Here is an 11,387-nt window from a genome sequence, read left to right as displayed (position 1 = left end):
TAGGGGGCCCACAATCATTTTTTAAGTTAAAATTAATTTTCTTGCATTTTTGACCTGATGGTTGTTTTGAAAATAGAATACTGTAGCTGCGGTTGGAGTATTTTTATTGTATAGACACCATTCCACGCTCTTGTATATTCTTTTTCCTATAATCAAACACACGCTATTGTCAGCAAAATTCTTTTGAAAAAACATCAATTGCGCGAGAGGCCGCTAGATATTAAGACGGCTTTTTGAGACCATTCCAAATTTGGTACTGATGGATAAAAGCACATTGGTGCTTTGTTTTCCCTTTTAAGTTCCTTTCTCAGACCTCCCCTCCCGCTCTTAGCTATGAAGAAGCGCATAGATAGCGCCTCAACAACTAAGCTGGCTCGTATCGGAGGTAGTGTAGACAAACTAGCGGTCCAACAACAAAGCTGGCTCGAATCGGTGGTAGTGTTGACAAGCTAGCGCTCCAACAACTAATATCCAAGAAATAAAGTGCCGACAATGTTTACATTTAATAACCACTGTTCTAGAAAACAAGGCAAACGTCTCAAATAAATACACGAATGATAGTGTGTTATATATATATATATATATATATTATATATATATATATATATATATATATATATATATATATATATATATATATATATATATATATATATATATATATATATAATAGTCGTCCCGGCCAGGCCCTGCTCTTGCTTCTGTGAAAAACCTTTCTGTTAAAGACCATTACCTGTGTGTTTAGTAATCATCATACACCCGGCGTTGCCCACCCAAACCACAACCAATTAAAACCAAAACAACAAAACGCAAACATAACGCTAACACAATTACAAATACAAACGAAAACAAAAACCTAGCAACAAACCCAACCACAACCACAAACACCAATACCAACACAAAAAACAACGTAAAAGCAAACGAAAACAAACCAAATCCAAACACAAAACCAACCAAAAACACAAATACAAACCCAAAGAAAAAAACACAAACACAAACAAAAACAAAAACGAAAAAAGAAAGAACAAAAACGAACCAAATCAAAACGCAACCACTAACGCAAACCCACCGAAACACAAAGAAAACACTAACGCGAACATAAACGCCCGTTTATCACCTGTTTTAGCTAAATGAACGACTATAGTACCCCAACTTATTCATAGTCTTTTGCACTCACTTAAACGAACGCGCCTGTTTCAATTTAATGAACAATTATAATACTCCAATCTTATCCGTAAAATACCTACAACTTTGCACTTGATCAATCCCCGCTAATTATGTAATTATTTTTTTTCCCAACACCAAAACAAAGTAATAAAAAGTAAATTCGTTTCCACTAATGCAATGGTTTTATAAAGGGAAGTAATTGTGTTTTCCTAATTTATCTAAGGGAAGTAAGTGCTATAGGACTAAATAAAGATATAATTATAATTTTTGTAAAAGATGATATTTTTTTAAAACTTGTGTTTAATGAACATGCCGAAAATTATTACTTTCAGTTTGATAAATGAAAATTATTTCCCAAATCTTTCAATATTAAATTTTTAACTCATAAATTTAGACCTTAAGGACTTTAATTATCTAACACTTAAATCCATGGAAGTATGTCCACGACAAACATATTTATCTTTACATACAGAATTAAGCTTTATATATTAGATATATATATATTAGTTTCGTCACGGGCACCTTGATAGTGGTTTTGTAAATAACAGACAGATAACAGATATAATACAGTAGTGATATTATATAGTAGCTAAGACATGCTGTTGCGTAAAAAATTTTTTTTAAATATACACTTGAGCTGTAGTGTGAAAGATAGGCAAACGTTCAAACCACTTCCATAAATTATTTCCCTTTTTTCAAATAGCCAAATAGGGGTGTTCATAAGCTCCTTTTAATAGATTTGTAATAATCAAATTAAGCAGCAATTACTTATCTTAATTATTATTTTAAAAAAGAAATAAGTACTAAAGAATGGTATAGTATAATAATGAAATATAGTTAAAACTAATAATATAAATACAAAAAAAAACATACAAATAATCATAACACGAGACACCATTACTTATACAAAGCTTCATGATTTATATACTTTTGACCGACCTAATGATTAGAAGTATTAAGGCAAACATAAATGAAAACAGAGATTTTCAAAACAGACCAATGCACTCATACACATGACATATTGTTGTGATTAGATTTAATTGAATTTTGTTTTTCAAAACCCGATCAGGCCAGAAATGAGTATCCTATGTTCGTATTGTATATATATATATATATATATATATATATATATATATATATATATATATATATATATATATATATAAACAAAAAATATTTTGCGGGGTGGCCCATTTTTTCTAGTTCCGCCACTGCGACACACGACATAAATAACAATCGGAGATTAAGTAACACTGACACAATACCAGTACTACAGTACCAGAAGACACCAGCAGCAAATGGAACACCGTCACAGAATCTCAACAGATGTTACCAGTATTCTAGGCTAAGTTACAGAAATGGCCACAACTTATATTATATTTTATTAATGTATGAGTCAAAAGCGAATTCATTTAAGATATAATATAATAAAAACATAAACATCTTCGACATATTAATAGATTCAGATATTTAGCAGAAATCTATAAGGTAGAATACAAAATACTTCGAATATTTATTTATTATTTTACTACACACTAGCCGTTATTGGCTAGACTTTGCTCCAGCTAATTATAGGCAAATCCACATTTAAATGTTAACGCACATATGTATGTTTCATAATAAAAATGTATAAAGAAACATGTATAGAGCTACGATTAAAACAATTAACATACACGTCACCTTCCCTTCCTCAATATGATTCGTTACACAAATATAATAAGCATTAGAGTCAATATGACAGTGTCTTTTGAGAAGCCTCTAAATCATGCCATGTGTCCATACCATCAGAGTGCTTTTGTCTTGACAAGGCTAAGCTATTTTTAAATAAAACAATTATAAAAAACAACAACACGTTTTTGAAATCTCTGAAGATAAAAAAAATAAAAATCATCTACTTTCTTTCATAAAAAAATTGGTCACTCAAAAAATCGTTTACATATTTTAGTAACCAAAGTTTTTTTAAAAGAAAGTAGATAATGAGTAGTGAAGAGTATTTCCGTATGCTGCGTACAGGACCTAATGATTGAATCTTTCCATCTACATCGTGACCATTGTTAAAATTCTACTTTTATGTGGCTGGGGAATTCACACCACTACTAAATATGCATATTCTGATAATTGAGAAATAAATAATATAATTTTTTCCCAAAAAAATAAAATCAATTTCAATAGTTTTTAACAATAAAATATAACACTAACAAGTATATTGGCCAAGGACATAGTTAAATATCTATAAATACTGCTTAACACCAAAAGTCAATAATTAACAAACATAAACATTGTTTCACCAAAAATAACCATTTGACATAAATGTTTCTTGCTAGCAGTGTTTCTTCCAAACTTTTTTTCTCTGGTGGGGGCGCACTACATTTTCCGTGGATGGGGGTGGGGGAGGACACTGGTAAAAGTATATATTTTCTACATAAATTCCAATTTCGTTCGGACTAAAGTGACCCACGCTTTTCTTTATAGTTATTTAAAGAGTAGTACATAATTTATTTTCTAATTTTTAGTGCATTATTACATAAAATCTTATTATTAAAACTTTTTTTTAATTAATTGTTTTTAGTCTAACCATTTCCGAAAGCAATGAAACATGATTATGTTTTATATACTTGTTAATACATTTTTGCAATTTTTTTTACAAGCGTGGGACGTGGGCATAAGCAGGATATGTATCTAATAATGTCTCTGAATAGAGAAGAAATTGTCATTAGATAGGACACTTTTTGACACCTACTGACCCAGCACAACTGCTAACATTATTTCTTTTCCCGTACACTCTGTCTTATCTATTAAATCGTGACTTGAAAAAAAAGGAGTTTTTAAAAATTTTAGTATTAATATCGGCTACACCAACTTGAATGTTGAACATTGTAGAAGTAGTTCACTGAGGTATGGTCTTCTTACTCTTAGAAACCTTAAAAGGTTTTAATTTTAATCTTCAAATTAATATAGCAATAAATGTATCATAGCATTAATAACAGATGCATTATTTGTAGTACTATTTGACGGACTTAATGTTACAAAGTTAGAGGACATTAAATAGACGTTAGGAGACACAATTAAACATCCGTTAAATTACACAATTAGACAACCGTTAGATGACACAATTAGACATATGTTCGGAGACACAATTAGACTAAAGTTAGATGACACAACTAGAGATATGTTAGGAGACATAATGAGACTGAAGTTAGATGACACAATTCGACTGAAGTTAGATGACAAAATTAGACATATGTTAGGAGACACAATTAAACATCCGTTAAATTACACAATTAGACAAACGTTAGATGACACAATTAGACATATGTTAGGAGACACAATTAGACTGAAGTTAGATGACATAATTAGACCTATGTTAGGAGACACAATTAGACTGAAGTTAGATGACACAATTAGACTGAAGTTAGATGACAGAATTAGACATATGTTACGAGGACAGTATTGTGTAATGGTGACTACCTAGGACTTCAACTTTTGTAAAAGTAATTTCACCTTTATCCCCTTGAATTGTCTACAGCGGTCACAATGTTTTCCCCTGCTCTCCTAACGTTGCTCCTTGTGGGTGCCATCACTGGCATGCCCGTCCAAGAGGACATTTCCGGCACCATCACCATCCAGATCCGTTCTGAGGAAGCCCAAATTCCGGTAATAAAATTATTACAAACTTGCTAAGGATTAGAGTTCAGAGTTTGCCTAGAGATTACATAAGGATAATACATGATAATAATTTATTTACTGATAGGTAAAATTGAGAATATCTAGGCCAATATGTTTAAAGTTTACTTACTTAACTTAATCCTCATCACTCCCTGTGGAGTATAGGGCAGCAACAAATCTCCGCCATTCCACCCTGTCCTGGGCGAGCCACTTTAGTTCATGCCAGGTTTTGCCAGTAGCCTGTACTTCTTCTTCCATCTCCCTCCTCCATGTTCCCAGTGGTCTTCCTCTATTTCTCTTTCCGGGTGGGTTCCACTTCAGCGCCATGTTGGGGAGTCTTTTTTTGCTCATGCGTAGGACATGGCCCAGCCATCTCCATCTCCTCGTTCGAACTTCTGAGACAATGTCGTTTAATCCTGTCCTTCGCCATATTTCCTTGTTCGGGACTTTGTCGTCCCACTTTATCCTGAGGATGCGTTGGAGGGATCTTCTTTCAAAGCCTCTGAGTCGGCTCTCTCCTTTCTTGTTTAGTTTCCATGACTCTGCAGCATAGAGGAGTACAGAACGTACATTTGACTTATAGATCCTTATTTTAGTTCTCTGCTGCAGTGAGGATGATTTCCAAATCTTAGCGAGTCTGTTGAAAGCTTGTGGTGCCATTGCTATTCTGGTGGCAATTTCTTTCTCCATGCTGCCATTTGCTGATATATAGCTGCCGAGGTACTTAAAGTCTTCGACCTCTTCTAGCTCTACTCCATTCGCAAAGGTCTTGAGAGCACTTTTGGTTTTTATTTTCATTAGCTTGGTTTTTCCGGAGTTTATCTTTAGCCAAACGCTTTTGGCAATTTGCTCTATTCTTGTGGTTTTCGCTAGGATGTCTTTTTGGGCATGTGAAAGTAGAGCCAAGTCATCAGCAAAGTCACAGTCCTCTAGGTGGTTGGTAAGTTCCCAAACAATTCCTCTTGGCTTATCCTCATTGGCTCTTCTCATAATCCAGTCTATTACCACCAAAAAGATGACAGGTGAGATGACACAGCCCTGTCTGACTCCTGTTTTTACCTTGAACCATTCACTTTGCTGATTTTCGTGTCGCACACAGCATTGGTTATCATAGTACATGTCCTTAAGTATGTTTATGACTTTTCCTGGAAAGCCATATAGCTCTAGTATCTTCCATAATGATGGATGGTGGATGCTATCAAATGCTTTCTCGAAATCTATGTAGTTGATGTAGAGAGACGAATTCCACTCCAGGGACTGTTCCACGATAGTGCGCAAGACAAATATTTGGTCGTTACATGACCTGTTGGCCCTAAAGCCAGCTTGTTCTTCACGAAGGATCCCATCAATTCCTTTCCTTTCCTCATTCTTTGTAATAGTTTACAGATAATGCAATATAGTAAAATTGAATCGCAAATAATGTATCGTTCTGTTAATTGTATGTAGTGATTGTAATAGTTTTAAAAGCACTAAATGACAAGCGATGCTTCTTACGTACATTGTATTACATTTGTGTATGTCTATGTAGTAGGGGTTTGTCTATGTAGTAAGAGCCTGTATAAGTTGTAGGGGCTATGTAGTAGAGGCCTGTCTATGTAATATGGTCCTGTCTATGTAGAGGTTGCTGCTTATTTAGAAGTGTTTTCTCTAAATAAAATGGTAATGGCTAGATAAGAAAAAGAGATAAGCAAACCCCCCCCCCCCCCCCACAAACACCAATACATAAAGGCACTCACACACACACACACACATAAAGACGCCCAAACGCACACCTTGTAAAGACACTAATGCACGAACACATGCAGACACTCACATACATCAAGACACTTAAATACATGAGATAAAAATATCGATCTTCCCCCAATACAGGAGGACATTTCTGCTACCATCTCAGTCAACTTCAGGGCTGATGAAGTGCAGGTAAGAAAAACAACTTTGAAACACTCGAGGGGAAATTTGTAACTAAAATAAATAATTCTTAGTAAATAAATGGTTTTTAAAACCGTGTTAAATTTCCATGTAAACATGAAAGATTTACTAACCAAGTGCACTCATACATTGAATGGAAATTAAAGAGTTATATATGAAATTGAATCTCTCTCTCTCCCCCACCCCAACAAACTTGTAGAAAAGAGAGGAGGACATCTCAGGTACCATCACCATCACCATTAAGGCTCTGGACGGATGGAGTACCACATCAATCCTTCCCGCTGTGTTCTCTGTAAGATAATGTCTCAGATTATATTAAATGTTCATTTAAAGAACACACACACACACACACACATATATATATATATATATATATATATATATATATATATATATATATATATATATATATATATATATATATATATATAATAGTGAGTGTGTGTGTTCTTCTATATATATATATATATATACATACACACATATACATATACATATACATATATATATATATATATATATATATATATATATATATATATATATATATATATATATATATATATATATATATATATATAGATAGATAGATAGATAGATAGATATAGAAATATATATATATATAGATATAGATATATAGATATATATATAGATATATTTATTTATATGTATGTGTGTGTGCTTATATATATATATATATATATATATATATATATATATATATATATATATATATATATATATGTGTGTGTGTGTGTGTGTAAATGTGTTGTTGTATCTTGTATATAATATAAAGATTTAAACATTTATATAGAAATTAAAAGGTCAGTAAATTTCTTCCCACAGAAGAGAGATGGACAGGACATTACTGGAACCATCACCATCCAAATCAAATCTCAAGAAGAACAGGTAAAAAACACATTTTATACACCGCTATTATTTTAGAAGAAGAACAGTTAAGCAATACATTTTATACACCGGTAACATTTTAAAAGAAGTAAAAAAAATCTGTATTAAACCCTTTATCTTTACTGATCACTACTAATAAAATCGGAATGAAAAAAAAATGGTGAAATAGGGAAGGAAAAGTCAACCAGATTAAAGCCATTTTTAAAGCTCTGGTAACGCGAACATTTAATGCTATTGGGATTTTAATCACTATAGTGACCTATCCAGATATCCATTAATAAAGGAAACGAAATGTGTTTAATCTTAATAATGTGTGCTTTCAATATTTAAAACAAAATTGCCTTGCAGAAAAGAGATAACATGGAAGATATCTCCGGTACAATCACCATTACCATCAAGTCACAGGAAGCATGGACCGACTACATTGGACCAGCCCTCCAAATCGCTCAAGTTGTTGCACCTTTGATTGGCAAGAAAGAAATTTCTCAAGAAGCGTGGACTGACTACATTGCTCCAGCCCTTCAAATCGCAACCACCCTTGCTCCACTAATTGGAAAAAAAGATCTTACTCAAGAAGGCTGGACTGACTTCATTGCACCAGCTATCCAGATTGCAACAACCGTTGCACCTTTACTGCTCGGCAAGAAAGAACTAACGCAAGAAGCTTGGACTGACTACATTGGACCAGCCCTCCAAGTTGCACAAGTTGTGGCACCTCTTCTAATCGGCAAAAAAGATCTTGAAGAGTCATGGACTGATTTCATTGGACCAGCTATTCAAATCGCAACTGCAGTTGCACCTTTAATTGGAAAGAAAGAGGTCTCACTACAGGCATGGACTGATTTCATTGGACCAGCTATTCAAATCGGAACTGCACTTTTACCCTTAGTTGGAAAGAAAGAGATCTCACAAGAGGCATGGACTGATTTCATTGGACCAGCTATTCAAATCGGAACTGCACTTTTACCCTTAGTTGGAAAGAAAGAGATCTCACAAGAGGCATGGACTGATTTCATTGGACCAGCTCTTCAAATTGGAACTGCACTTTTACCCTTAGTTGGAAAGAAAGAGATCTCACAAGAGGCATGGACTGATTTCATTGGACCAGCTATTCAAATCGGAACTGCACTTTTACCCTTAGTTGGAAAGAAAGAGATCTCACAAGAGGCATGGACTGATTTCATTGGACCAGCTATTCAAATCGGAACTGCACTTTTACCCTTAGTTGGAAAGAAAGAGATCTCACAAGAGGCATGGACTGATTTCATTGGACCAGCTATCCAAATCGGAACTGCACTTTTACCCTTAGTTGGAAAGAAAGAGATCACACAAGAGGCATGGACTGATTTCATTGGACCAGCTATTCAAATCGGAACTGCACTTTTACCCTTAGTTGGAAAGAAAGAGATCTCACAAGAGGCATGGACTGATTTCATTGGACCAGCTATTCAAATCGGAACTGCACTTTTACCCTTAGTTGGAAAGAAAGAGATTTCACAAGAAGCATGGACTGATTTCATTGGACCAGCTATTCAAATCGGAACTGCACTTTTACCCTTAGTTGGAAAGAAAGAGATCTCACAAGAGGCATGGACTGATTTCATTGGACCAGCTATTCAAATCGGAACTGCACTTTTACCCTTAGTTGGAAAGAAAGAGATCTCACAAGAGGCATGGACTGATTTCATTGGACCAGCTCTTCAAATCGGAACTGCACTTTTACCCTTAGTTGGAAAGAAAGAGATCTCACAAGAGGCATGGACTGATTTCATTGGACCAGCTATTCAAATCGGAACTGCACTTTTACCCTTAGTTGGAAAGAAAGAGATTTCACAAGAGGCATGGACTGATTTCATTGGACCAGCTATCCAAATCGGAACTGCACTTTTACCCTTAGTTGGAAAGAAAGAGATCTCACAAGAGGCATGGACTGATTTCATTGGACCAGCTATTCAAATCGGAACTGCACTTTTACCCTTAGTTGGAAAGAAAGAGATCTCACAAGAAGCCTGGACTGATTTCATTGGACCAGCTATTCAAATCGGAACTGCACTTTTACCCTTAGTTGGAAAGAAAGAGCTCTCACAAGAAGAGGTATGGACTGACTACATTGCACCAGCCCTCCAAATTGCTCAAATTGTGACCCCACTTATCACTGGCAAGAAAGAACTGACCGAGGAAGCTTGGACTGACTACATTGCACCAGCCCTCCAAATTGCTGAAGTCGTTGCACCACTTATCATTAATGGCAAGAGAGAACTTACCCAAGAAGTATGGACTGACTACATTGCACCAGCCCTCCAAATTGCTCAAATTGTTACACCACTTATCACTGGCAAGAAAGAACTGACCGAGGAAGCTTGGACTGACTACATTGCACCAGCCCTCCAAATTGCTGAAGTTGTTGCACCACTTATCATTAATGGCAAGAGAGAACTTACCCAAGAAGTATGGACTGACTACATTGCACCAGCCCTCCAAATTGCTCAAATTGTTACCCCACTTATCACTGGCAAGAAAGAACTTACCGAGGAAGCTTGGACTGACTACATTGCACCAGCCCTCCAAATTGCTCAAATTGTTACCCCACTGATCACTGGCAAGAAAGAACTGACCGAGGAAGCTTGGACTGACTACATTGCACCAGCCCTCCAAATTGCTCAAATTGTTACCCCACTTATCACTGGCAAGAAAGAACTGACCGAGGAAGCATGGACTGACTACATTGCACCAGCCCTCCAAATTGCTCAAATTGTTACCCCACTTATCACTGGTAAGAAAGAACTGACTGAGGAAGCTTGGACTGACTACATTGCACCAGCCCTCCAAATTGCTCAAATTGTTACCCCACTTATCACTGGCAAGAAAGAACTGACCGAGGAAGCTTGGACTGACTACATTGCACCAGCCCTCCAAATTGCTGAAGTCGTTGCACCACTTATCATTAATGGCAAGAGAGAACTTACCCAAGAAGTATGGACTGACTACATTGCACCAGCCCTCCAAATTGCTCAAATTGTTACCCCACTTATCACTGGCAAGAAAGAACTGACCGAGGAAGCTTGGACTGACTACATTGCACCAGCCCTCCAAATTGCTCAAATTGTTACCCCACTTATCACTGGCAAGAAAGATCTTACCGAGGACGTATGGACTGACTACATTGGACCAGTTTTAGCTATTTCGTAATTTTTTCTACCATACAAAAAATTCTTTGTGAATTTATAACTATAAACACCTCGTGTTTATAAAAACAAAACAAAAATCCCATTATTTTAATATGGTTGCAAAATGTTAAAACTATGAAAACAAATACGTAATAGTGACCAGTGTAAAGAATTATTGCTCTAAAAATATTTAATAAAAGCGATTAAAAATACCTCTTTTTCTTTATTTTGTTTGTGTATTTACTTAGATGATTTGACTGTTTGTTGATGTACGAATATCTAATATATAAAGTTCAATTCCGTATGTTAATAAAATGTATGTTACCGTGGTTTTGAAAGGAATTTAAGAAAAAAAAGTACTTGTTTAGCGTCAAGTGTTAAATGTCTAAAGTGCTCATTGTCTAAATTCATGATTTAAAAAAAAAATATTCTGAAAGCATAGTAAAACAATTTTCATTCTTTAAACTTACAGTAATAATAATTGGCATGTACAAAAATTCTAATTATGGCTGAATTTTTTTTACATTTAGTCCTTTATCATTCATTTTG

The 11,387-nt window shown here is 35.0% G+C and overlaps 1 protein-coding gene across 1 annotated transcript; it reads left to right on the top strand.

The window, feature by feature from the left end:
* Window positions 1-3,961: 3,961 nt before the first annotated feature.
* LOC131953981 (uncharacterized) lies at window positions 3,962-11,050 on the top strand. Its single transcript, XM_059317438.1, has 6 exons — window positions 3,962-4,062; window positions 4,694-4,821; window positions 6,703-6,753; window positions 6,962-7,054; window positions 7,609-7,671; window positions 8,020-11,050. Exons 2-6 carry the CDS (start codon window positions 4,702-4,704, stop codon window positions 10,858-10,860), a joined length of 3,168 nt encoding a protein of 1,055 aa, XP_059173421.1. The 5' UTR covers window positions 3,962-4,062; window positions 4,694-4,701; the 3' UTR covers window positions 10,861-11,050.
* The last annotated feature ends 337 nt before the right edge of the window (window positions 11,051-11,387 follow it).

The sequence above is a fragment of the Physella acuta genome, unplaced genomic scaffold, assembly GCF_028476545.2.
Source record: "Physella acuta isolate Inbredline_101_S28 unplaced genomic scaffold, ASM2847654v3 ptg000968l, whole genome shotgun sequence".
In the NCBI taxonomy this organism is placed as follows: Eukaryota; Metazoa; Mollusca; class Gastropoda; family Physidae; genus Physella; species Physella acuta.
The sequence above is the reverse complement of the archived record's forward strand: the minus strand, read 5'-3'. Positions and strand labels throughout refer to the sequence as shown.

What these genes read in the sequence shown, in the direction of transcription:
- LOC131953981 (XM_059317438.1), top strand. Translation starts at nt 4,702, where the DNA reads ATGTTTTCCCCTGCTCTCCTAACGTTGCTCCTTGTGGGTGCCATCACT. An exon ending in CTGAGGAAGCCCAAATTCCG is followed by an intron (nt 4,822 to 6,702) that starts GTAATAAAATTA and finishes CCCCCAATACAG; the next exon opens with GAGGACATTTCTGCTACCAT. An exon ending in TCAAATCTCAAGAAGAACAG is followed by an intron (nt 7,672 to 8,019) that starts GTAAAAAACACA and finishes ATTGCCTTGCAG; the next exon opens with AAAAGAGATAACATGGAAGA.